The sequence below is a fragment of the Cucurbita pepo genome, chromosome LG13 (genome assembly GCF_002806865.2).
Source record: "Cucurbita pepo subsp. pepo cultivar mu-cu-16 chromosome LG13, ASM280686v2, whole genome shotgun sequence".
Classification (NCBI taxonomy): Eukaryota; Viridiplantae; Streptophyta; class Magnoliopsida; order Cucurbitales; family Cucurbitaceae; genus Cucurbita; species Cucurbita pepo.
In genome coordinates this window covers 4,902,235-4,927,887 of record NC_036650.1, presented here as the reverse complement: position 1 = coordinate 4,927,887, position 25,653 = coordinate 4,902,235, and the positions used below count along the sequence as shown (strand labels likewise).

Below are 25,653 nucleotides of genomic sequence, written 5' to 3'. Positions count from 1 at the left end.
TTTTATTTTTTAATAGAGAATGGAGAGTTATAAATATATTTTAATACTGCAACAACAATTCTTCATTAATTAATATATAAATTATAACATGCACTATATAATAAAACTCTGATTAAAGAAATAATTGACATAAAATTGAATTTAAAATGGAATAAATTAGAAAATCAAAATCAATTTTTACCTATAGAGGAATTTTTAATTAGCGAAAATAATTACGCAATAAATATCTTAAAGTGTAGAATGATAATGACTCAGTCGATATTAACAAAAATGTCGAAATCTTGTCACAATCGAGCTAAGAAGTTGGAAGGTTGGCAGTTGGGACTCTTAACCATATTATTAAGATTGAATTTATTGAAAAAGAATCATTTGATGAATGCTGATGACGTTGCTCGATGAAAGTTTCTTATGGGCTAATTTAGAGAATGATCATGAGTTTATAATGTAGCTTTTGGGGAAGCTTAAAGCAACACCATCAGAGTTTATGCTCAAGGTGGATAATATCATACCATTGTGGATGGTATTAGAGCCAATAGATTGACAAATCCTCGAATGTTAAATAAAGTATTGTGAGTCTCAAAGGCATAGTAAAAAAGACTCCAAAAAAGGAAAAAAAATGAGTCGAGCCTTGATTAAGGGGAGATATAATTTGTTCGAGGGGAGGTATTGGGTGAAAGTCCCACCGTATGTTGAATAAAGGAGTCGAGCCTCGATTAAGGGGAGACATAATTTGTACGTGGAGAACAAAAATGTGAAATAGGTCCTTAAATCACCTATCTACAATTTCCTCATAGTACAGAGCAATTGATCTCTTTGTCTCTCAGCGATTATCGAGACTTTGGTTCCTTTTGAATTTATTAGGGTTTTCCATGAAGTAAATGGCTCAATTAATGGACGATCCTAGGGCTAAATTGGCTAAATTAACTATACATAAAAATTCAGTTATGGGATCTTATGCATGAATGTGAAATATTACCATGACAAGTACGGTGACGGTTTGTTGTAGTCCATTGTTGGTGGCTTTGTGGGCGGCGGCGGCGGCGGTGGTGGTGGTGGTGTGTTGGGCTCCATTGTTGGAAGCTAGCATGGAAGCAGAGGAGCTTCACCTTCCCGGTGGGGTTTTCGGGCCAGAAAGCATCGCCTTCGACTGCCGTGGAGAAGGGCCGTACGCCGGCGTGTCCGACGGCAGAATCCTGAAGTGGAAAGGTCCTGCTTTGGGCTGGACTCTCTTTGCTGTTACCTCACCCAACAGGTACCCAATATTTTATTTTTATTTTTATTTTTTATTTAAAAAAAAAAAACGAACCACGTGGAGGAATTTCAGGGAGGGAAAAGAATGCAATGGGGAGCCGGAAACGGAGCCGGCGTGTGGAAGGCCATTAGGGCTAAAATTCGACCATTCCTTAAGCTAGCTCAAGCTCAAGCTGTGAGCTTTACATAGCGGATGCCTATTATGGCCTTTTGGCTGTCGGACCCCACGGCGGCTTGGCTCGTCAGCTCGCCTCTTCTGCCCACGGCGTCCCACTCCGCTTCACTAATGCTCTCGATATCGACTCTCAAAACGGCGCCGTTTATTTCACGGATAGCAGCACCTTGTTCCAAAGAAGGTAATTTCTCCTCGTCTTTTTCCCTATATTTTTTGTTTTTTTTTTCTTCTTATAAATTGAATAAAATAAAATATAATGTTCAATGGAGACCATAATATAAAATAATTGTGAATCATAAATTATGAGACTTTATTTATTTAAATTTTTTTAAATGATAATAAATATTATTATTTTTTGGAGAAAGGGTTTGGATGTCATCGATAATGAAAGGAGACAAGACCGGGAGGCTATTGAAGTACGATCTACGCACCAAAAATGTCACCGTATTGCTCAACGGCCTTGCTTTCCCAAATGGCGTCGCTTTGAGCACCAATTCTTCCTTCCTTCTAATGGCTGAAACCGGTACTCTTCGAATCTTAAAGTTCTGGTTACAGGTATGAATATGATAAAAAGTAGCTCTCATTGTAACATTGAAACTTAGTTCAAAGTTAAATGAACTATGTTCTTAACAAAAGGGTCCCAAAACTCACACCGTGGAGATATTCGCGGAACTTGAACGGTTCCCAGACAACATAAAGAGGACTGACAACGGTGACTTTTGGATCGCTATGAACACTGCAAGAGGGAAGCTCGAAACTCAGACATGGACAGGGCTTAGTCGGGGAGTGACATTGCAGCATGGCGAGGTGAAGATCCCGTGGATTCGGGGCGATCCCGTGGCGGTGAAGTTGGACGAGAGGGGGGCAGTAAAAGGGATGCTTGATGGGGGAGATGGGAAAGCACTAGAGTCGGTGAGTGAGGTTGAAGAAAGTAGAGGGAGGCTGTGGATTGGCTCTGCTGTTAAGCCATATATTGGTTTAATCATCAATGGATAGAACATTGAGTACTACTAATACTGAAAAGAAAAGGAATTGTATCAACGTTTGTATAAAGTTCTTCCAAGAAGATTGTGAATTTGGTTTGTAACAAAACCCAACTGGTAAAATGGGGTCTATAGTTCATAAGTGTTTTCTGGTGTCGTTTTTCCTAGAAAGAAGACCTATAAAGGGTCGTTTGATTACATGTTTTGTTTAAAATGTCTGAGTATAAGATGTCTGATGATAATGTTTGATATTGCATGGAAATTGTTGGGCACATTACACTCGAAGAATTTTTATATCCTTTATAGGTAGCAATCACATGTTCTAATCCATTCCCTCAAAGTTTATGTACTTTCTCGATAGTCCCACAACTACCATAGCTTGGTATGAGGATAGAAATTTATACCAAAGTTTGGATTCCACGGCTAAGGCTGACTTTGACAAATTTTAGGAGGTGAGTGGTTTTGTTGTGGCGCGAGTTGATGTTGGATGCCCTGTCTACTCCTTGCATAAATTCTCAAATTCTTAGCAACATCTACTCGCCTCCACGAGAAGTCCATAAACATTTAAGCAGACAACCATTTTGCTTTTCAACAAGACTTTCATTCTTTAAATCTTGAGTCCCTTGGTGGGACATGGATCTCAATCTGCCTCCACATGAAGAAGTAGAAGTTCCCGTTAATTGAGGAGGCTCCCAAACCCGATTGGATGTGTACGGGGAAAGAGATCCAGCCCGCAATAGGGCAATTGTAGAGGCCCAACTAAAAGAAAGGGTCGCTCAAAAAGCGCTAGGACAGGGTCCTTGAAGGTCCTTGAAGAACCAGTCCATGTCAAAATCCTCTCTCTCTATAGAGAGTGGCACACAGAACTGAAGGATGAAGTCATACCAGGTTTGAGCCATTAGTTTAAAATAACAAACAGAGAGCTTTTAGTATTAATAGAATAACTATAATCTCAAGCATGATAACGAGCTGAATGTATCATTGGTACTAGCTAACACAGAATTACAAAAACACCTTCCATAGCCTTAGAAAATGGATTTTAAGAAGCAATGGTTGAAAATTCCATTCCCCTCAACTAATGACCTCGTGGGTTACCATCTATTTCAACATTTTCTGGAGCACAGTGAAAAGGAAAGAAGAAACAGTGTGCACCATACAAGGAAATGTATATTACTAACCTGACAACCCAACTCTTTCAGGTGTATAAATCTAGGTCCTTAATTCGGTTCAGGTACTCATCCCCATTGTTACTTTCAGTACAAAATTCTAATGTAGGTTGCAATAGCACATTTTGGTGAAGTAAAGATTTGAGCAGAGATATCACCTCACTTCCATATTCTGGCCATGAAACACAGAGGGCTCCCTTGATATTCTTCATCTGACAACGTCCAAGCAAAGCAGCAGCCAAGCCATCTACAACACTTCCTGATGGATAGTAATCCAGGCCTTTTAACATTAGGGAACCGCTATCACCCTCATCTCGACTCTTTCTTTCAGAAGAAGTCTCCAGCTTGAAAGCAAAAGTTTCATCAGGTGAAAGCTTGCCCCGAAAATTTTGGCTCTGAAGACTATCCAAGATCAAAACCCTCTCAGGAATAATTTTGTTATCAAGTAGTAGCTTTGCAACAAGGTTAGATCTCTCTGCAGGAACAGAAAACTGAACGGAGACGAGGATAATTAGTTCATTATCTTGATCAATTGAGTAAATGTTGCAAGATTTGTCATCAACCGAGGGCTGAATATGGTTTCCAGAGAAGGGAATTTCAGGTAGGATGAGACTTCCAATAAGGGTTTTAGCAGATAAATGACGGAAAAGATGCAGAGAAGGGGAAGAAATGGCAATGACAAGTAGAGAGGGGCGGAGAGGTTCATTAGCCTTAGAGTTCGATAACAAAAGAAATGGGGATGGAAGAGGAGGTGATGGAAGAGCGAAACTATTAAGATCATCTTGAAAAAACCTTGAAGGAGGGGGAATCTCCGTTAGGACGTCTTCCATTTTGTTCCTGCAAAAAAAACTATGCCATAAAAGTGAATAATCCATTGCAGGCATCGCATCTCCAACAAAGATAACATTCTTGAACTCCTATCAGATTCATTCAACACAATGACAAAAACCCATTGTCTTTCAACGGAAAATAACAAGCAACTAAACAAAAATTCTCAACACAATAAATCTTACAGATAAACAGATTTCAAAGCTTAAACTGGAGAACCCTCGTACTACAAAATGAAGCTCCCGAACACGAAAAGTAAGGCGAATCCAGATTCAGAACCAGGTTGTTCCACTTAAAATTTACAAAAATTTGAACTCAATTGCAAATTTCCAGAACTGAATATGAGTCTAACATAACATCACATATGTTTTTCGCTACAACAGTTGGTTACTCACACAGATTAACGAAATGCGAATCGAAAATTAAAGATCTAAATTGACCTACAGGATACAGAGAGGGGGAGGATGCGGAGGAGGAGAAGAAGACAGAGGTACCAACCGGAAGAGAGGCCGTCGACGGAGAAAATCGGTTCTGCAACTGGAAACTCCCGGTGCTTTCAAGCTCTTTAGGTTTCTTTTTGCGGAAGTAAAGAAAAAGCGATGGCTACGACATGTTTATATCTAATATATATATAAGAAATATTTAATAAAATTTTAAAATTATTATTATTTTCCCAAAATACCCCTAAATTTTAATTACAGCTCTAATAAATTCTTATATTTGATATTTTAAAATTAAATATAATAGCCATATTTAAAATTTAAAAATGATAAAAATTTACGTCAAAATTCCTCAAACTTGATTTAATTTTTATTTCTAAACATTTTTTAATTTTTATTTTGATTTTTGTGTCTAAATAAAATAGAAAATTACATTTTTGTCCCTAAAATTTTTCCCACATGAGTCTCTTAATTTTTCTATTAAAGAACAAGAAACATAAACACGTTTAGTAATCAATCATGGAACAAAAACTGTCTTAGAACATCTGAATCTAAAATTGTCGTAATGTTTGTACAAGAAATTGGGCAGTTTCACATTAATAAACAGAGACAAATACAGCATGAACATAAAATTCAGTTCACTATGAACACAATGGCTGGCTGTTCATCATCCAACTCAATGAATGGTTCAGTAAATGACAAAGAATATATAATCAAGATTCAAATTCCTCCAACTGCCAACTCTTCTCTTACCCGGAATGTATCGATGAAGCGATACACGGTTCGTTCGTTCGCTCATTCGATCGTTCATCTACACATCCCAGACCCAACTATTTGTTTTGGCTAATCTCTTATCTATCTATCTCATCTGCTGCCCAGAAAACCAACATGGATACTCACTAGCAATCCACAAGTATTAATGAATTTTAAGTTATTGACATTAGAACTAAGAACAGTTTTGATCTAGTTTCTGTAATCATAATCACATGCAGCAGATGCCAGTTTCTGTTTCTTGTAGGATCATCCAAATGGTTTAAGATTTATACCAAACCTTTCATGTATATAACACAATTTTCTGCATCGATTCTTCCTCGTCAATCTTCGTGTTCTTCCTCTCCCTCGGAATCTGCATAGACAAACAAACGGTGAGCGTGACGGGACGAAAACTCGAACGAAAAACCTTCACTAATCGTTTATATAATCTTACCTGAACGAACATCTTCACTAATCTGTCCTCTAGATTGGATTTGTTTAACAAGCATTCGGTAAATTAGCACCCACCAATATATGTGAAGAACTAAGAGGCAAAATAGAAGAGTATTGAACAAATAGTAGTAGATTGGTCCATCAATGGGATGTTCGTCCTTGTTCAATACAAGGAGGACTTCATAGCTGAAATAAAATGGGGAAGAACAATCAGACAACAAGATAATGGATAGCAACTTGTTCCTCTCGAAAGTTAAATTGATATGAGGTTACAAACCTTGTGCTCCAAAGGATCCAAAATGGATAGTAGATGAGACGTAATAGCAACCAAGACAACACAAAGAGTATAAATGCAATGCTAGCCAATGTCTCAGCGCCACTGTATTTGGACATCTTCCCAATCTCAAGAAACACATCATTTGCATCATGAAGAGCGAGAACGACAGAACCAACACGAGCAAATCTACAAGAACGACGTACAATGTAATTAGTCAACTGTCACAATTGCACTGTTCTTGGTAGTGGATTTGGTGATTGTGCGGCACTCACTCTCAGCACTGAGTGAGTCAAGCCAACTTAAGATCACGTCGCCTACAGCTGGGCAACGTATGCACAAGCCTCTGGCTCCGATTTGAGAAGAAGGTTTTAGAAAACGGGGCATAGAGATTTTGAAAGTTGAAAACAATGTTATATGACATACCAGCAAAAGCAAAAGGCAACACAACGGCTTAAAGATAGGAACTACCTAAAAATGTAGGAAAGCACAATGAGAATGAGAGTTGCCACATGGTGGCTCATGGACACTCCAAAGTCTGAACGTCTTGTTTCCCAAAAATTCAAGGCAAATATGGAATACGTATAAAATCCAGCTGCATACATGTATAATCCCTTCAATTTCAACCTGAAACATAAAAGTTCTTATTCATGAAATGTTCTAAATAATAGATTCTTGGTCAAAACACAACTTTAGTCCTGATACTTTTGCGTAACGCTTGGTCTTTTTATAATGATTATACGAAAACTTGTTGTAACAGAGACACATATGAATGTATAATGGTGGACTTAATTGTTGAGGATTATTGGGAGAGAGTCTCATATTGGCTAATTTACAGAATCATCATGGGTTTATAAGTAAGGAATACATTTCCATTGGTATGAGGTCTTTTGGGAAAGCTCAAAGCACACCCATGTGAGCTTATGCTCAAAGTGGGCACTATTATACCATTGTGGAGAGTCGTGATTCCTAACATGGTATCAGAGTCATGCCCTAAACTTAGTCATGTCACTAGAGTCCTCAAGTGTCGAACAAAGAAGTTGTGAGTCTCGAAGAAGTAGTCAAAAGTGATTCAAGTATTGAACAAAGGGTGTTCTTTGTTCGAGGATTCCAGAGAAAGGAGTCGAGCCTCGATTAAGGGGAGGCTGTTCGAGGGCTCCATAGGCCTCAGAGGAGCCTCTATAGTGTACTTTGTTCGAGGAGAGGATTGTTGGGAGGGAGTCTCACAATGGCTAATTTAAGGAATGATCATGGGTTTATAAGTAAGGAATACATCTCCATTGGTGTGAGACCTTTTGTGGAAGCCCAAAAAAGCCATGAGAGCTTATACTCAAAGTGGACAATATCATACCATTGTGGAGAGTCGAGAGTCGAGAGTCGTGATTCCTAATATTAACACTGAACCATCACAAATAAGAGATAACAGCGCTGAGACACTTACTTAGCTCGTTGGTCAGGCCAGACCTGATTTCCTGGTCCAACCCAAAAATGCTTGGTGCTAGTAAACCAAGGCTCATTATATGTAACAGATAGAGCCAACAGCTCTGCAGAAAGAAAGTAAACACATTTCCAGGCTGACTCCTTGAATTTTCTTATCTTCTTCCGTTTCTCATCTGTATTCACATCCTTCAGCTGATAGCCTTTTCCAAATATCAATCTTCTTCCCACTTTCTGTAAGAGAAGTTCGTACCATACAAAGTTAGGAGCAAACAAGAAAAGAGCATTCTCATCTACACATCATTGATCCAATGCAAGGATAAAAAGGAGTTAGATAACCAAGCAATTGCTCAAGATTCATGGCTATTATAAAAAGTCCCCATGAATAGTAGAGACACGTAGTCTTCACGCAACGAGTTAGTGAATTTCACACAATTGGGTGACCTATAAAATTTTCAGTTGAACTGCAACAAAGAACAGAACTACAAACACTTCACGTATCTCCAAAAAGCATCAAATTCTCGCAACGTTGGTATCTCCAAAAAGTACAAGCACACAATCTAACAAGAAAGTATTTGGGTCGAAGCAGGCAACAAACTATCAACTTCACAAGAAATATAACAAAACGTTTGTGAGATACCACATCGGTTGGGGAGGAAAATGAAGTATTCTTTATAAGGGTGTGAAACCTCTCCCTAGCAGCGTGTTTTAAAAACCTTGAGGGGAAGCTCGAAAGGGAAAGCCCAAAATGGACAATATCTGCTAGCGGTGAACTGGGCGATGTGCTAGCGAGGAGGCTGAGCCCTGAAGGGGGTGGACACAAGGCAGTGTATCAACAAGGACACTGGCCCCAAAGGGTGTGAATTGGGGGTCCCACATTGATTGGAGAAGGAAACGAGTGCCAATGAGGACGTTGAGCCTCAAAGGGGGTGAATTGTGAGATCCCACATCGGTTGGGGAGACGAACGAAGCATTCTTTATAAGGGTGTGGAAACCTCTTCCTAGTAGACGCGTTTTAAGAACCTTGAGGGGAAGCCTAAAAGGAAAAGTCCAAAGAAGACAATATCTACATGCTAGCTTTACAACGTTCAAATTGAAGAGGCCTGCATTGAGTCCAAAATACATATTTTCTAGCCAAACAACACACGAGACTCACTCTCAGTTCAACACGGAGGAGTCATAGACACTGACAACGCCAATTGGCACTGCTTGCTGACAAACAGGAATGACGGCTTTCTAACATATTCCAAACAGCTTTGACGAAACATTAGACAACACTAAAGAATTGGGTGTATCATTCAGCTGTTACAATCAAGAGCTCACAGAAAAGGGAAAAAAAAAAAAACAACAACAAATATCAAAGCTATTGGTACAAAAATGGTCAAAGACAAACGAAAATAATGGTCAGCAATGCATGGCCAATTACTTCATAACAGCTGTGGTACAAAGAGAGCCCAAATAATAAATTACTGCAGCCTGTTATGAATCCAAACTAACCAAGACTGACACCACATATAATAGACACTACGAGTAACATATATAACCAAAACCTTGCCATTTTCGGCCATCCCCAATACATTACCTAAACTAAAACAGGACTTTCATTTCAATTAATCAAGAAACGGATTGAAACCCAAATATCAACTATGCAAACCAGATGCCAAGATGAACAAAACAGAATCATTCAATGAACAGAACATGAGTCAACGGTCAATTAAATCTCAATTCAATCATCGGAATCAGCTAAACCAATGATTAAACAAAACCCCAATCCAAAGATTGAAAGATACAAAAGCGAAGAGGGGGAGAAAAGGGAATACCTCAAAGACAAATCTGTCGAGGAAAAACCGAACCGTGGGAAAGAGAAGCGCAAAAAGGGGAAGAAAAGAGAAATCCTGATAAGAAGGGAAAGATTCATGCTCCCAATCGATTGAACTGAATGAATCAATGAAACCCATCTGAGATTTTGGGTTTTTTGATCGAGTGGAGAAGAAAGAAGGCGGTGAACGGATCGAAAATCAAGAGAATGACCCGTCTCTTTCTCTCTCTCTCTCTCTCTCGCTCGCTTCCCACGGAGTTGTGTTGTTGTTGTGCGTTGGCAGAGATTTCATTCGGCCATGAGCGACGAAAGTTGTAGGGTGTGGTGTGGTGGGTCAACCCTCGTGCTAGCCGAAGTGCTCTTTTTCAATTTTGATTGGATCAAAACTTTCTCAAACTGTCCCATCCCTTTCTAAGATTATGAACCTCATTTTACCCACCTTTTTCTAGCTATAACCATCCATTATAATGTACCAATGTTTAGAGGTTGTCTTTGTCTACTTAGCTATCTTTCGATAGATAACGAGTCTAAGAATAGTTCGATGCTTGTACTAATAAACCATCGAACATGGGTGATGTGGCATCAACCCAAGAAAAAGTACGAAACGAATTACTTTGATGATTAAGAGTAAAGAAAACTCGTTTCTAAACTCGTGATTCGAATCACTCCACAGGAAGTTCGATCAATACCACTTGAATGACTTCCGCATACAATTTCTAAACACAATAATTTGTAAAGAAAAACTTAGCTCTCAACAAAGCTAAAATAGAAATTCTATTATTAATTCCAAAATCTGATGTCTTTAATAAAAATAAAAATAAAAAGACTTTATATAGTCTTTACAACCTTAACCTATGTGATACATGTCTCTATTCTTAATGGTGGAATATGGTAACCTATGGTTACAATGTAACTTTAACTCCTATATTTAAAACTAGTTTAAATATGACAAATAAATATTTAAATTATAATTAAATAGTGCAATAAATTAAATGTATTTTTTAGTTATCCTTGGACTAGTTTCATAAATTTAGCTGAGTTCATTAAATGCATTTAATTCATCTCTTCCTTGAAGCTCAAATTTCTTGAAGCTCAAATTTGCACAACATATAAGGGAGGTCTCTAATGTCTTCTAGAGTTTCCTTTGATGAGCTCCCCATAGCTTGAATATAAGCGTATAAGGTTTGTTGTAGCTTCTTGGCTCTCGTCCTTGTAATCGAACTAAGGTATGAAAATTCCTTGGTCGTGGCTCATATCAATAAGTGTTATATCTACTCAACTATTATTTAGTTCGGGTTGTTTATTTAATTTTTTTTCAATAAAAGTACAATGTTAATGCACATCTATTTAATGCACGCATGAAAGAGGGGCAAAAATATTCTCGAATTTAGATGAATTGATGCATTAAAAATGTACGAATGGTATCAATCACGATAGAGAGTCGACAAGGACTCCCAATCCTTGATAATCAAGCTACTACTTAGGTACCCAGCTTGGAATTAGGATTTGGGGCAATTGGGCACTTTTTGCTTGCAAAAGGGAGTACCATTGGAGGGTGAAAGAAGAATCAAAGCGCGATTTGTGTTAGAATCTTCAACTGGAATATGTTCCCTGTTTCGATTTTGTCGAATCCAAAATGAAGATTTGGGGACTGCGATAATCTTCGCTAAACCAAGTTGAAGCAAGCGAGGAATTTGATGCTCAGGTAAAAAAGAACAAATCGTTCGAGTTCGATTGCAGATGGGTCTGTCTAGATGGCTGTTTTTTTTTCATGTTTTTGTCTCGATTTTTATCTAGTTTTATAGATATTTTGTCTAATTGGTTCTTATTTTTCTATGCTCTTGGAAGTACACATGCTACAGAACTCTGGTTTCATTAATCTATTGAATAGTGTCCACAAGGTGTTTGACAAAAGTCCCCTGAGAAAACCAAGGTGTTTGTTGAACTGATTTTGGAAGTCTGTTGGCTAAATTCTGTTATTTCTTCAATTTACAACGCTGGGTAATGGGTAGAGGCTTATTACATACAAGCATGCTAAGACAGACATAAACTGGAAGGATTGTGGGAGGAAATAGCTATGATCTTAGTGAAACAGGGGAAGGGAACTTCTCTACTCGTTAGATTGGCTTGAGAATTCAGCTATGAAATCAAAGGTATTTCATGGGGCTTCCTCCAGATCTCTCAAGTGAGTTGTGTAAGGACTGCACATTTGAATGTCAGCGATCATCCGACGAAAATCCGAGGCTTCTTCTTTGAGCTTGACATTCTCTTGAAGAAGCTGCTGTTGGAATTCTGTCAACTGATTCAACTTCTTCATAAGACTATGATTCTCAGTTCGAAGACGAACCACCAGGGACCAAAGTTCATCAAGATGCTTCTGTTTCCTCATCCGTGACCTTCGCGCCGACTCCCTATTCGATACCATTCTCCTTTGCTTCCTCTCATCGATGACGAACCTCGGTATCTGGTTCTGATCATTACCATCATCAGAAGTGGAGGTTGAGCTAACCGGATTATAAGACGAGAATCCATTGGTATTGAGGTTTTGGATCATGCCATAGTTTCCAGGAGCTGGAAAGTGGGCTCCAGAGATTTCCATACTCAAATTATAAGCAATCTGAAGGGACTTACAAGGAGATTGCTAAGCTGATAGGGAAGCAGAAGGCATAGGATAAAGAGGTCTTATAGGAAGAAAACAAGGAGAAAGAGCTTCAAATTATTGAAAATGACATCACCAAAATGTGATATGCATATTCTTTTTCACCCCACCATGATTTGCATCCTTAGAAAATTCATCAGAAAAGTGGTGTATCACTTAAAATATTGGATGTGGCGTGGATATGGTTTGTTCTGCATTTTATAAATGCTTCAAGAACGCACTTCTATCAACCACGAATATTTTATCAAAGGAATGAAGGGTTGTATATTGTGGATAATCACTCTGATCAAATTGGCCGCAGATAGCAGACTTGAAAGAGGATTATAAGTCCAATTTGATATTATTCAAATGAGCCAAACTTCAAGACAAAAGGGCTCTTACAAAAACAGGAAACAAAGGCATTCTAATCTCGTAAAGCTCTAGCGAGCTTTGCCGAGAACGAAAGAGTGATACAATCCCCAAATCAGCAGAAGCAGAGCAGAAGCCATGGAAGCCAGAGAATACAAGGCACAAAATGTAGCTAAGTTGTGCCTTTCAGGGACCAAAAGAGCACTCAAAGCACCTGAAAAGACAAAGAAAATTGAGATAACAAAGGCATCAATGGTAGAGGAGGGAAGATCATGGAAGATCACATTCCCCGCTGCACTGCCTGCAAATAACACAAGGATTGTGAGACCGTTCCAAGACAGAAACAAAATTGATTGTATGATTACTGTTGGAGGTGTGAAAGTGGAGAGTTTGGTCACTGCAAATTGGTCTGATAATCTCATTTCCTTCCTTTCTTCTAGTTTGCATGCCATTCATAAAGGAAAAGTAGGGAAATAGTGAAGAAGTTCTCAAGAGATTGTTGCTGTTTTTCTTCACTTTGAGAAACCCTTCTGCTTTATAGTGACGAAAGAAGTTCTCAAGAAAGGAAGTTTCTTCGAATTTATATGAAGGGATTGAAAATTGTTCAGAAAGTTCAAGAAACAAGACAAAAGAAGAGATAGAACTTCTTGAACAGGTAGTGATGAAAGAAGGTCCCTTCACAATTTCTAAGCAGATATACCTGAATTTCCTTGAATAATAAATATATATATATATATATAGATATAGATATTCAAAACAAATTGTAGTAGAATCACATATACTACCATTGAGAGTATTGAGAAAGCTTCCAATTTTTGTTTTTGTTTTCCAATGGCTTCAACTTCACACCACACCTGTTTAAATATGAATGTCCTTTCTTCCTCGGTCCACACAATCAAGCAAAGATGCTATGAAATCATGTCTTTCCCCACCCCACGAGATTGTTTACCAATTTGGAGGGCAAGGGAACAGAGGCTTGAACCAGACAAAGGGCATTCCAATGTTGGGAAGGCAATTATTGGGCTTACTTTTCAAGCACTTCTAGCCATGTTCATCAGCTCACCAAGCTCATCTCCTCCACTTTTGACACTCCTGTTTGGAGCTACTATGTTCATTAGCTTTTTACTTTCATTTGCTGGTATTCTCCTTCGAAATTCCTTCCCGAAAGCTGCACGTTTGTTTGAAAAGCTCGGAGCGCTTTTTGCCGCAATTGGTGTGTCCATCATTGCAAGCTTTCTTCTTATGCATGAGAACTATGCTTGGATCAGTTGTTTAGCATGTGTCTTCTCCTTGATTGTCTTTGGTCTTTCATACAACTGACTTCTTTCTTTTTAGTATCCACCATCCATTTCTTTTGGATCGATGGTTTTGTGCAGTCTCTGAAGGCTCTTTTCTTCAGCCTCTTCCATAGCCTTTTTCTATTCAGCTTCTTCCATGGCTTTTTCTCGAGGCCTTCTCTCTTCAGCCTCTTTCATGGCTTTTTCTCGAGGCCTTTTCTCTTCAGCTTCTTCCATGGCTTTTTCTCGAGGCCTTCTCTCTTCAGCCTCTTCCACGACTTTTCCTCTTCAGCCTCTTCCACGACCTTTCCTCTTCAGCCTCTTCCACGACCTTTCCTCTTCAGCCTCTTCCACGACTTTTCCTCTTCAGCCTCTTCCACGACCTTTCCTCTTCAGCCTCTTCCACGACCTTTCCTCTTCAGCCTCTTCCACGACTTTTCCTCTTCAGCCTCTTCCACGACCTTTCCTCTTCAGCCTCTTCCACGACCTTTCCTCTTCAGCCTCTTCCACGACTTTTCCTCTTCAGCCTCTTCCACGACCTTTCCTCTTCAGCCTCTTCCACGACCTTTCCTCTTCAGCCTCTTCCACGACTTTTCCTCTTCAGCCTCTTCCACGACTTTTCCTCTTCAGCCTCATCGATGGCTGCATCAAGAATAATGGGCTCTCTTTATATGTTTCCTTTTTTTTTTTTTTGGAAAACATGTTGCTAATGCTTGGTACAGTTTGATTTGGATTTGGTGTTGTTTTACTAGTGCTAAAGCTTGGCTTAGTAGAGCTTCATCAATTTGATACTCAATATGTTTTCCAGAGCAATTTAGTCTTGATATGAAGTGTTTATAGCAATTAAGTTTAAATTGTGAAATGTTTTATGATTTAGTTAATTTTATTGGTTTATTTGAAAACAGCGAAGAACCATATGGTGAAACTTGATAAATTTGATGGAGTACAAATTTTAAAATGAAGAAGCTTGATGATGTCATTATTGGTATTTTCTATTAATTTGAAGCTTGGTTTTTAGGCATGCCAAGAAGGGGAAGTGGAAGGCAGCTTCTTGGAAATAAAGCCAAACTTCTTCCCAAGCTTTTCAATGGGTAAATAGTTACGGGACCTACTATTTTATACATGGGGTTAACCTAAAACTTAGTTGGCTGTATTGATTCTAACTTTCCATCAATTTCTCATTTCTCACTTTGCTTATTTCTTTCGGTTTTTGTTTCAGAATTGTAACATATTTACAACAAATAAATTACAACAAATTTAGACGTAAAAACTAATAGAGTTATAAACTAATTTTCTAGCCATTCAATTTTGGTGTTAATCGAAGACACTAAAAGGGTCAACCTTTTGGGCAATTTCGATAACTCAAAATTTAAAATCATTTACCTTCTGCATTGGTTTGTACATGAATTTGTGAGATATAGAGTACCCAGTAAATAATAGACTACTAAAAATCTGGGTGAGAGACAAAACTTGAACCCTTGTATAGGTATGCAATTTAAGAAAGCACAACAATTGAAATAGGTAGTCTATTTCGGTAACTGAAACTTCATCTCTAAATCCTAGAATAATCAATTGGAACATAAAAAGGGAAAAGACTTGAGAGTATTGAGCAAAACTTACATATTCTCTATGGCATCAACTCCACAAGAAACCTCCCTAGACATGAAAATCAACTCGACAAGGATCCTGGAATCGGCAGTTTTACCTGGGGAGTCAGATTGCCTGCCAATTTACGTCAAAATGCAGACGCCTTCTTCACCAGCCAAAATCCCTCAGCTTGAGAAGTCATTTCTTGGTCCAACTTTCAGGGCACTTTTAGCCTTGATTCTCAGCAGCTTGCCCTCTTCATATCCATCATTTCCTATGGTTCTTTTCGGGGCTACTATGTTGATTGGCTTTGCAGTTTGAAGAAAGAAATTCTCAGAGATAAGAAAATAAAATGAGAGTTTCATTATGTCCTCTCCAGTTCTGCCCCAGCCACTTCATGAGGATTACTGAGGCAACAATTAGAACCAAAGGAGAGATATTAATGTCGCACAATGCTCGTATGGCCTGAGATACAAGTTCTCTCCAGACCATGAATTTTAGAGTGCTACCAGGATTGCTAACCTACTCTAAATAATTTGAAAGGCCTCCCCCAATAGATATTCAACTTACCCCATTAAACTAGACACCAAGATTATATCTAATATGATAGAAAACAGCAAAACAGCAAGGCAATCAGCGAACTTTGAAGACCATGATGATATAAGTTCCACATCAGTTTCAGATAACAAAGTTTTCATCATTTCGCCTTGCTTCTCTTACAGCAAATTCATCAATCAATAATAATCATTAAAAAAAAAAAAGCTACTCCAATTATTGAGTACAGTTTCTTGTAGACGCTCAAATCATTCCTGAATCGATTCACTAATCCTTGAAGAATACCAAAATCACATTTTACGCATCAATTCAAATTCAGAAAAGATCAGGCAACAACAATCAGAGAACTTTGAAGACCATGATAATATAAGTTCCACATCAGTTTCAGATAACAAAGTTTTCATCATTTTGCGTTGCTTCTCTTACAGCAAATTTATCAATCAATAATAATCATAAAAATAAAAAAAAAAAGCAACTCAAATTATTGAGTACACCTTCTTGTGGAGGCTCAAATCATACCTGCATCGATTCACTTATCCTTGAAGAATACCAAAAACATATTTTCCAAATCAATTCAAATTCAGTCGAGATGGCAACAAAATGTTGCGTCAAAAGACATCAGGCAACAACAATCAGAGAACTTTGAAGGCATTACATTATATGAGTTACGCACATCATATGTTCACCTCAAAAACGCTTCATCATCTTGAATGGCCATTTTACATTCTTTATACAAAAATCGAGACTGAAATAAGAGAAAAATTCACATTCTGAAGACGAATATATGATTGATTGTTTCTTTGGCCAAACAGGGTTGAGCGGGAGAAAATCTTCCCCAAAACCATAGATGTAAAGGCCAAAAATGAATGTAGCACCACAAGTATACCCTTTTCTCGATTTTCCTTGCAACTAAACTCGGAGAAGCAAGGGGCTGCTTGGTGCATCAGATCAAATCATGCAAGAAAATGAAAGCAAAACAAGAAAAATCAAATTCTTATACCAATTGCTAAGTAACACGTTGCTGACCAGAGAATCGATTTGAAGGAGATGGCTCTCGAGAGAAGCCAATGGCCGAAGCTCCATTTTAGGTTATGCTGATTGTGAACCAACCTATCGGGTTTTATACAAAGTGTTTGCTGGATTAGGGTTTTGTCCCCATTCCTTGCTTCTCCGAGATCTGGGGACCCTACGAAATAAATAGAAATTAAATTCCATTGGGTTACAATTATTTATTCATTTATTTATAATTTATTAAATTCAAAGATTAAAAAGGATAAAATTTACTAGTTAATCATAATTAACTACCGGTTTAAATTCTCATAACCAACCGTCAAAATAAATAAATTTTAACTAAGAAATCAACTAATTTTGATATGTATTATCAATCAAAAGATTAGAGGTTCGAATCTTCTCCTATATTATTTAATAAAAAAAAATTAGTAAATAAATAGTTTTAATTTAATTAAAATACTCACAATTTGTAACTCGATAAATATATATATATATATATATATATATATATATATATAACATTATTTAGTTAAATTATACCAAATAGACTTCTAAAATTCCTTTTTTTACTTTATAACTTTAAAATGGGTTCCAAATAACATATATTAAATTAATCTTTGAATTTTTTAAAACTAAAACATGGAATTAAGTTATGGAAGATTGAAATAATTTATCTAATTTTGATAGAAATAATTTATATAATTATTTTTACATATAACTTGCTAACACCAATTTATGTGAATGATGTTCTAAATAAAGTCACGTATGTCTTTCAATTTTTACACGTTAATAGTCGAATTGATTTTTTTTTTTAATGAAAAACTCTTTATTATTATTATTATTTTAATAAATTTCGATGTTTAAAAAGTAAAAATAAATATTTTCAAGGTCATTGAAACCTACCTCAATCAAGTGGTATTTTCGGTATAATTTAATCAACATAATTTTAATGTATTTAGAAAAATCATATTTAGGTCCATCAATTTCATTTTAATCCATACTTCAATTGTCCAAATCCAAGATCTAATTTATGGAAATTGGTTAAATAATAATAACATTTAAATAAATTAATAACATGGATAATGATGATGAAAAGAAAAACAATTACTAAATTTAGATAATTAAAAATGCATAGACTAAAATAGAATAAATCCAACCTACTAAATTTTTCTTCTGTTTTTTAGATTAATTATAATACCTTCACCGAATTTGTGTCGATTTATCTGGATAATGGCAGCCTTAGATCAAAAAAATGGGAAACAAGAGATGGAATAATGTTAGTCCAAATAAATAAATAAATAAATAAAATAAAATAAAATTGACCCGATTGATTGCATAAAGCCCGCGGTAGCAACAGACCCGAGGAAAGTATACAGAAAAGACAGTTCTTTCTATTCTATTAGTATTAGATTAGTATTAGTTAATGATCTCGGCTCAATAAGTCCTTTCTTCCTTAATGAACTGTTGGCACTAGTCCTCCATTTTGTCTCTGTGTGGACGAGAGTATTGCAAAAATGATTGAAATGCATCTCTAAAAATGATTGAAATGCATCTCTAATACGCCATACAGAATCAAATCTAATCCTACTTGAAACTTCCTAAACAATTATTCGTAAAACACGTTCATTTCATTTTATTTTTTTAATGCATAGTTTTACGTTCAAATCGATAACTATAGACCTAGGTTACAAACAANATAAAAAAAAAAAAAAAAAAAAAAAAAAAAAAAAAAAAAAAAAAAAAAAAAAAAAAAAAAAAAAAAAAAAGAGAAAGTCAGCTCAAATGACAACACTTTACTATGGAGACCAATTAAAAATCAAATTCCAACGTGATCAGGTCGAAACTAAATATCTATATATCTATATATCTCTATAATATATATATATATATATATATATATATACACATGCCCAAATACAATAATTTATATTCACCTTTGAGCAATGAAGACAAATCCCACACAACCTCACCATAAGTTCAAAGAAACCACCACAACCTAAAAACAAATGTATTTGACAACAATAATGGAGTACATGGGGTGCAATGTGCAGTTACCTTAGGCTCTCTCCCAACTTTTTTTTTTTCTTTTGGATCCAAAGGCCATGAAAATCTCAACCACAAGAAACCAGAGAATGGGGAACACTCTGGCTAGAAGGATACAATGATGCTGAAATAAGTAATGATAAAAGTGACAAAATAATAATAATAATACACACGAAATTCTCAGCATTTTAACTTACGGATACAGAAGAAGTACCTTCAGCCCAGCACTTGGGCGTGGCTTCAGGTCCTTTAGTAATCTGATACCAAGAAAAATAAAAGGTTGTGAAGTTAGAAGCTTAGTGTTGAGCAGAGTGTTGGCTGTTGTGTATAATCATCAAGAAATTTGATTAGCTCAATTCAACGCGATTTACAAGAACGAGTACCTGCCTCTTGACCTTTCTGCAAAGACTCCATACAAGATTCCTTAGACATCATTGAGCCAGTATATTTACATCTTTCATCGGAGCTGACCGTTGCTCCTCGTCGTAGTCTCCTCTGTCACGTGTTACTACAGATGCGCCATTTTTTACATTTTTCAATCTCTCTATTAAAGCTTTGTTATCATTTGTCAAGAGGGATAGCTGCAGAAGCAAATTTGGGAATTATTCATCTATTAGAGTATGAATATATACGTATCTACATATGAAAAACAGAAGGCTTTTTAAAAAATGGGCAAAAAAATTCTAACCAAAACTGATGTACTTGAGCTAATTTTATCTGTTCATCAGGACCAAGCTTTAATATCATGATAAATCAAAACTTGCTTCCAATTATTTGAAGTTACTCAAATGCATGAGATTGAAAAATCCAAATAGGTGTAGCTAGCCAAATTTATAATGATCTGACGATTTTGAAAAATAATACCTGACTCTGAATGCGATCCCTTTCGACAGCTAGTTGGAGCACCATGTCCATGATAAACTTGGTACTCAAGTTAATTTCATTTGCATTCGTAAATTTTGCACTCCTGGCTTGATCCAACGCTTTCTCCAAGAACTCGATTCGAGCCTTGAGGGAAGCAAGTTCTTTATTGAGTTCAAAGTTGGTTTCAGACAAGATAATGCAATGCTCCTCTGCACTATCAGTCTTACTTTCAGCTTTGGAAACTTTGGATTTAAGTTCTTCAATTAGAGTTTCCATGTCCCATATTGCAGAATATAACATGTTTTGTTGCTCCTGATTTGCTTCTGATGATGATTTTGCATGCTGCAATTGAATCTCTAGTTCCCTCAACTGTTTTTCAAGTGAACCAACCTTTTTCTCTTTGTTGCTTACACTATCTTTAAGAAAACTTACTTCTTCAGTAAGTTCTAAGTTCGTCTCTTGCAGCTGTGTGAGCTTGGCTTCAACATTCTCTGCTCTATTTTCTGATATGCAGATGCTCTCTTTCAGTGACTCAATAAGATTTTCCATTTCAATAAGCTGATCTTGACTTGCTTCATTCGAGTCATATGCACTTTTCAGATCAAGCTTAGATTCTTTAACCTGATCCTCAAGAGACTTCACTTCTTCCCTCAATTTATCTAGTTCAGCATTCTTGGCAATTAGATCAGCGTTCCTTTTCTCGAGCTTCTGTATCGACACTTCTTTTGCTTTAAGCTGCTCCATCCAATCTTGAAATTTAGCTTTGATCTCGTTTTCGCGTTGAAATGAACCATGTAGATTGAATTGGACGAGCTGGAGGCGGCCAACTAATTCCTTTGAAATCCCCATGAGAATCTCAACACTATTATCGGCCTCTAGAAACCTACCCCAAACGACTTCTGCAGCCTCTTCCATTCTCAAAGTAACCTGTTCGGTATAGTGTAGCTTCAATCTAAGCTCTTCTTCCCGTTGCTTCGATTCTGACAACTTCTTCTCGAGATCTAGCTCCCTTGCAAGTGATTTTTCTAGCATCCTTAGAATATGTCTTTGTTGTTCAGTTATTGGATTTGATTTCCCATTAATGTTGAGAACTTGATCATTTTGGGACGACATCACAGGATCCTCCAATCTCCCTGTCACAAAGGAAGAGTAATCAGAATAGTTAGTTCTACATTGTCTAATGTCACTAATAACTCAATCAAAAGAAAAAAAAATACGAACAATTTCCACTGCTTAAAACCATTCTCTGCAATTTGGTTAACTGCATCTTCACTTCTAAAATCTGCTGTCGGGATTGAACGATCGATCTTTCAGAATCATTCAATTTCTCTTCTACTGCATTGAAAACTTCACTTGATTGTGTACAAGAAGATATCATTCCACGGGAATGAACTATTTCCGCTTCGAGTGAATCCATGTTACTGTCCAGCTCTCTTACCTCAGAGTCCAAAAAGCCAGACAAGAAATCAAATGCCAACACCTTCTCAAACAAATCATCTGGGATAGAATCACTCTCCAGATCCGCTCCCTCAAAATCATTCTCCTGAGCCATTAGACACATTAAAAGCACATGAAGATTCGTCAACTTCTCCGAGGAATACGCCAAGTTCAATTCCAGTTTGGTCAAAGTTTTCATAGTACTCTCCAGTTCTTGCATTTCAAGTCCTTGAGATTCTTGATTGCAAGCATTCTCATCCATCATCCCCATAGCTCAATCTTACTAAAACCTGGTAAATTGGAAAGCATCACAAATAGTACTATAACCATAAGTTTCTTACACTTATTTAGCCATTTTAAGACCTGTAATTCCAGAAACGATTCGAAAACACGAAAGTCATAGCAAGCAAGACCGAAAACCTAATTGAGGAACAAAATCTCATGCAATCAACCAAATAGCTTAAGAGAATCAATCCAGTGGAAACAAAAGGAGCACTGCATTGAGAACAAAATCCAGCAGATACAAAATTACGCCCAAATCGACTGAGAAACCAAAATTTTCGGGAGAAAAAGCAACATACCTTGAAGAACAAGCCGGATTCGTCAGTCTGATAGACAAAAAGAACGAAGATCTCTCAGCAGAACTTAACCACCATCGGTTTCCATTTCAGCCGTCAGAATCAACCATTGGCGAGTCAAAATCACTAACGTGAACCGCGAGAGTATACATCAGCATTCAGCCAGGCTCAAAGGAACCGATCAAGGATGCATCGTTGATTCTGGCCTCGATTGGCGCACGATAGCTTGATTTACTATTGAGAAGTGAATGATTGCGAGCCATAAAGATGAACACGTGAAGCCAAAGCTCCAAAGGCTGAGTTACTTTTTTGTGGCCTTTGTGAAAATACAACTGCAGATCAACAAGTCTGACATTGAAGTTAATCAAAATTGGGATTTGAATAATATTTAAATATTTAACGGTAAATTCGTAAGAAAAAAAAAATTACCAACAAAGATTAACTCGAGTTTAGTTGTTTAAATTTAAGGTCCATTCGAACATAACTCTCTCAGACCTGTGATTAGAGGTTTAAATGCTCGATTCAAGTTATCAGTTCAGTCATTTAGATTTAGGGTCAACCCGAACATAACTCAACAAGATAAAATACTCTTGGACAGAAGATTAGAGATTTAAATGCTCGATTCAATTTATAAGTTTAGTGGTTCAGATTTAGGGTCAACCCGAACATAACTCAACTAAATAAAATATATACTCTGAGACAAGATATCAGAGATTTAAGTGCTCGATTTAATTTACAGTCTAGTCACTCAAATTTACAATTTACAGTTTAGTCCTTCAAATTTGGTTTATGTATATATATATACATATATATATTTATTCTATTTATGTTTAATTTTATAATTATTTATTCGGCCACTACTCTTAAAAAAAATATTATTTTAAAAAGTAAAAGTTTTAAATTGTATATTAAAATTAAGTGGTGAATTGAAATTTTTTATAATGGAAATAATTGGTTGAAGTGAGGCCCAATCAGATAACACGCTTATTATTATAGATAATCATTGGAGGCAAATGGGTAGTTTGGTCAGTCACTCCTTTGGCTTCTTCTCCTTCAAGCTTCCACCAATTTTGATCAGAGCATCGATCCTTCCGGCAACACCTGCACGTGACGACAACTTCCACCGGCGTCTTCTTCAATAGCTGCATTGATGACTTGCTACCCCTGCAATGGCTGGTGACCCGTTCTGCAGGCGTCACTCGCCGGAGCGGACTCAAGTCTGAACATCCTCACGATTCCGGCGATTTTCAACGGTTATTTCTCTCTTTCGTTGATTTTCGGTAATGATCTATGCTCAATGGACCTTTGATTTACATTTCCCCCTCCCTAACGACCTCGAATCTACGGGTCTTTTTCGGTAAGATTGAGTGAGTAAGAACGCTCTAAACTCCTTTCGAACTCTTCCAAGTGTTGTGGCTTAGATTCTAACCTTTAGAACTTTTATATTTGTAGTATTGGATGGATTAACGGACTCATTTGAACACTTTTCAGAAAGGATTGTTGTCCGTTTTGGTAAGTTTTAATGAGGAAAGTTTTGTTTATGCTCTTTTGAACTCTTTTCAAGTGTTGTAAAGTAGTTTGTAACTCTTGGGAATTATCTGTTGTAGTTTTGAACGGATTCAAATTTTTCTAATAGGGAGTTTAGGCTGTTTTAGGTATAAACATCTCCTTCGAGTATAATTGTAGATCGATTAAGGTTTTAGGAGTAAATTTGACTCTTCTAAGAGCACTTTAGTTACGTGAAATTTTACTGATAGTGATATCAATCATATAAGATAAATTTTAAAGAAGATGGGGAGAAAATGTTGTTTAAATTATCACAAGATGTTGTCATTCATGTCATGTTAAAGAAGAATTAAGCTACATTTATTCTTAGATGGTTACAAAATTTTGGGTGGATGATAGTCTAGAGTTATGGTGTTATTTATTTATTTTCTTATTTTATGGTTTTTATTGGCTTGAAGATTGAATTACAAAGTTGTTAATTATGGTCATAGAGTATACAAATTGGCTACGTGTTCTTACCTTTCCTTTATTCGAAGGCTAAGTTTCTTTGCAATTCTATATAGTTTAGGTTGCATGTTTAGAATCATTCAAGCTCGACATGATCAATCTTAGTTGTGGAGTGATTCTAATCTCCAACAAATGTTCTTATCTTAAGATATTGAATCTAAACTTCAAAAGACATGTCTAATAAATCTCTAAATTATAACAAACAAACTAACGTATGGAGAGCCACTTCAAAAAAATGAGTACATGAGTATATGCCCATTATGATTGATTGAGCTTGTTTAGGCTAAAAATGTAAAAACTGGTGAAGAGCCACTTCAGCTATATGTGGTTCCTGAACATGTCTTTGTTGATGGTGCCATCTTTATTTCTCAGATCTAATGACTCCTTACTACACAACTGCCAGAGCCTGCCTTAAGGAACAAAGAGATGGCTACGGCTGCTGCAAAGGAAACAACCAGGTTTTTTGAAGTTCACTTGAATGATAGAACGAAGGCCATGAAGGCGAAGCCGCATGCCAGCCAAGGAATCCAACTGAAATTCTGATGCTTTAGAAGAAGACTAGCCATGATGCACGCACCAACAGCAGCTAGCATAGCACCGATCTTGCCGAACGAAAGCGCGATTCTTGGGAAGGCAGTTTGAAGAAAAAGCGCAGCAAGTGAAAGTGCCAAGCTAATCAACAGAGCCGCTGCAAAGAGATTTATGAAAAGTGGAGGAAATGAGGTGGGTCTGCTGATGAACAGAGCCAGCACTGCCTGGAAAGTAAGCCCAAAAACTATCTTCCCAAGATTATTGCGAGCCTGAGGCTCCCTGGGTAACCCATCTGAGGCTCCCTGGGTAGAAGAGAATTGATTCATGTTGATGGAAACATGCTGTGGAGTTGATCCCATTGTGAATCAGAGAATCAGAGAATCAGATAAAGGAAACCTCTCCAGATAAAAAAAAATGGGTTAAGATAAGAGCCCTTTTTATATGATTTTGATCAATTGTATTAGGGGTTCATCGCCCATTGTAATTTGAAAGGAAAAAAAAAAAAACTAAATTAAGAAAAATCAACTCACTGCCCCAAGCTCAGTTGCCTGGGCATGGCGGTGGTAGGTGGTAAGCCATCGGAGCTCCCTGGATGGGAAAGAATGGATTCATGTGGATGGAAACATGGCGTGGAGTTGATCCCATCGACAAATTTAGGCAAATTGTAGAAGGTGTTGATGCGTTGGCCAGCCCAAGATGACTTGCCCAAGCTACTCTTGGTCAACACCGCCGACATTCAATTTGAAAGGAAAAAGAAAAAAGCTAAATTAAATTTTAATTTAGTGGTTTTAAGATAAAAATTTTAGAGTTATTTCACATTTTTAATCGGCCATTGAATTATTTTTTTTTTTTTTTTTTTTTTTTAACCACTTTTTTTTAATCTAAATTTATTCAAATTTTGATGAAAAGCAAGATAGATCCCCGTGCATAGATCGTACAGAAACACTATCATCCAAACTCACTCTGAAATAAAGTTACAGCTCGAAGTAAAGATATGAATTTAGGTCCCATTGGTCTGCATGTTAGAAGGTGAGCTCAATTATTTAGTATTTTTAAATAATCATTCTACCATCTGCAGTTTTTTTTTTAAGTAAAAGCAAGGAGGGACTTTCAGATCACCGAAGTTCTTTAATATAATTTCGTATTTATTTATGTTTTTTATTGATAAGAA

The 25,653-nt window shown here is 36.9% G+C and overlaps 4 protein-coding genes, 2 long non-coding RNA genes, 3 other non-coding genes and 1 pseudogene across 15 annotated transcripts; 3 read left to right on the top strand and 7 right to left on the bottom strand.

Moving 5' to 3' along the window:
• The first annotated feature begins 821 nt into the window (after nucleotides 1-821).
• LOC111809374 lies at nucleotides 822-2,561 on the top strand (annotated as a pseudogene).
• Nucleotides 2,562-3,357: 796 nt separating this feature from the next.
• On the bottom strand, nucleotides 3,358-5,004 carry LOC111808045. 2 transcript variants are annotated; one of them, XM_023693822.1, is made up of 2 exons: nucleotides 4,902-5,004; nucleotides 3,358-4,412 (listed from the first exon to the last, which is right to left on the bottom strand). In XM_023693822.1, exon 2 carries the CDS (start codon nucleotides 4,403-4,405, stop codon nucleotides 3,605-3,607), a length of 801 nt encoding a protein of 266 aa, XP_023549590.1. In that variant the 5' UTR covers nucleotides 4,406-4,412; nucleotides 4,902-5,004; the 3' UTR covers nucleotides 3,358-3,604. The 2 variants fall into 2 exon arrangements, with proteins under 2 accessions (XP_023549590.1, XP_023549589.1); XM_023693821.1 differs by having other exon boundaries at nucleotides 3,358-4,424; nucleotides 4,902-4,998.
• A 411-nt stretch (nucleotides 5,005-5,415) lies between these two features.
• LOC111808002 (LAG1 longevity assurance homolog 3-like) lies at nucleotides 5,416-9,903 on the bottom strand. The gene is made up of 6 exons (XM_023693754.1): nucleotides 9,581-9,903; nucleotides 7,765-7,994; nucleotides 6,795-6,950; nucleotides 6,327-6,512; nucleotides 6,051-6,235; nucleotides 5,416-5,969 (listed from the first exon to the last, which is right to left on the bottom strand). Exons 1-6 carry the CDS (start codon nucleotides 9,716-9,718, stop codon nucleotides 5,938-5,940), a joined length of 927 nt encoding a protein of 308 aa, XP_023549522.1. The 5' UTR covers nucleotides 9,719-9,903; the 3' UTR covers nucleotides 5,416-5,937.
• A 1,053-nt stretch (nucleotides 9,904-10,956) lies between these two features.
• On the top strand, nucleotides 10,957-15,133 carry LOC111808819. Its single transcript, XR_002817130.1, has 2 exons — nucleotides 10,957-11,284; nucleotides 14,882-15,133. It is a non-coding gene; the product is annotated as an uncharacterized LOC111808819 (long non-coding RNA).
• Nucleotides 11,283-12,800, bottom strand: LOC111808818 (basic leucine zipper 43-like). The gene has a single exon (XM_023695014.1). The coding sequence runs from the start codon at nucleotides 12,176-12,178 to the stop codon at nucleotides 11,738-11,740; it is 441 nt and encodes a 146-aa protein (XP_023550782.1). The 5' UTR covers nucleotides 12,179-12,800; the 3' UTR covers nucleotides 11,283-11,737.
• A 945-nt stretch (nucleotides 15,134-16,078) lies between the features above and the next one.
• Nucleotides 16,079-16,157, bottom strand: LOC111809474. Its single transcript, XR_002817243.1, has one exon. It is a non-coding gene; the product is annotated as a small nucleolar RNA R160 (small nucleolar RNA).
• Nucleotides 16,158-16,339: 182 nt separating this feature from the next.
• On the bottom strand, nucleotides 16,340-16,418 carry LOC111809473. The gene has a single exon (XR_002817242.1). It is a non-coding gene; the product is annotated as a small nucleolar RNA R160 (small nucleolar RNA).
• A 214-nt stretch (nucleotides 16,419-16,632) lies between these two features.
• Nucleotides 16,633-16,716, bottom strand: LOC111809475. The gene has a single exon (XR_002817244.1). It is a non-coding gene; the product is annotated as a small nucleolar RNA R160 (small nucleolar RNA).
• Nucleotides 16,717-18,923: 2,207 nt separating this feature from the next.
• On the bottom strand, nucleotides 18,924-22,258 carry LOC111808908 (WPP domain-interacting tail-anchored protein 2-like). 4 transcript variants are annotated; one of them, XR_002817153.1, is made up of 6 exons: nucleotides 21,942-22,258; nucleotides 21,145-21,650; nucleotides 19,924-21,056; nucleotides 19,443-19,640; nucleotides 19,257-19,316; nucleotides 18,924-19,183 (listed from the first exon to the last, which is right to left on the bottom strand). XR_002817153.1 is itself a non-coding variant. In XM_023695143.1 (5 exons), exons 2-4 carry the CDS (start codon nucleotides 21,629-21,631, stop codon nucleotides 19,491-19,493), a joined length of 1,770 nt encoding a protein of 589 aa, XP_023550911.1. In that variant the 5' UTR covers nucleotides 21,632-21,650; nucleotides 21,942-22,258; the 3' UTR covers nucleotides 18,924-19,316; nucleotides 19,443-19,490. The 4 variants fall into 4 exon arrangements, 2 of the variants coding, with proteins under 2 accessions (XP_023550911.1, XP_023550912.1); XR_002817152.1 differs by having other exon boundaries at nucleotides 19,274-19,316; XM_023695143.1 differs by having other exon boundaries at nucleotides 18,924-19,316.
• Nucleotides 22,259-22,940: 682 nt separating this feature from the next.
• LOC111808128 lies at nucleotides 22,941-25,105 on the top strand. Of its 3 annotated transcripts, none has more exons than XR_002817027.1 (2): nucleotides 22,941-23,450; nucleotides 24,324-25,105. It is a non-coding gene; the product is annotated as an uncharacterized LOC111808128 (long non-coding RNA). The 3 variants fall into 3 exon arrangements; XR_002817029.1 differs by having other exon boundaries at nucleotides 24,013-25,105; XR_002817028.1 differs by having other exon boundaries at nucleotides 24,008-25,105.
• The last annotated feature ends 548 nt before the right edge of the window (nucleotides 25,106-25,653 follow it).

Coding starts and splice junctions, on each gene's coding strand:
- LOC111808045 (XM_023693822.1), bottom strand. CDS start 4,405: ATGGAAGACGTCCTAACGGAGATTCCCCCTCCTTCAAGGTTTTTTCAA.
- LOC111808002 (XM_023693754.1), bottom strand. CDS start 9,718: ATGGGTTTCATTGATTCATTCAGTTCAATCGATTGGGAGCATGAATCT. Junction 6,236..6,326: donor TGGATCCTTTGGAGCACAAG/GTTTGTAACCTC, acceptor ATTTTATTTCAG/CTATGAAGTCCTCCTTGTAT. Junction 5,970..6,050: donor TAGTGAAGATGTTCGTTCAG/GTAAGATTATAT, acceptor TTGTCTATGCAG/ATTCCGAGGGAGAGGAAGAA.
- LOC111808818 (XM_023695014.1), bottom strand. CDS start 12,178: ATGGAAATCTCTGGAGCCCACTTTCCAGCTCCTGGAAACTATGGCATG.
- LOC111808908 (XM_023695143.1), bottom strand. CDS start 21,631: ATGGGGATGATGGATGAGAATGCTTGCAATCAAGAATCTCAAGGACTT. Junction 21,057..21,144: donor GGTTTTAAGCAGTGGAAATT/GTTCGTATTTTT, acceptor CCTTTGTGACAG/GGAGATTGGAGGATCCTGTG. Junction 19,641..19,923: donor GGGATCGCATTCAGAGTCAG/GTATTATTTTTC, acceptor TTGCTTCTGCAG/CTATCCCTCTTGACAAATGA.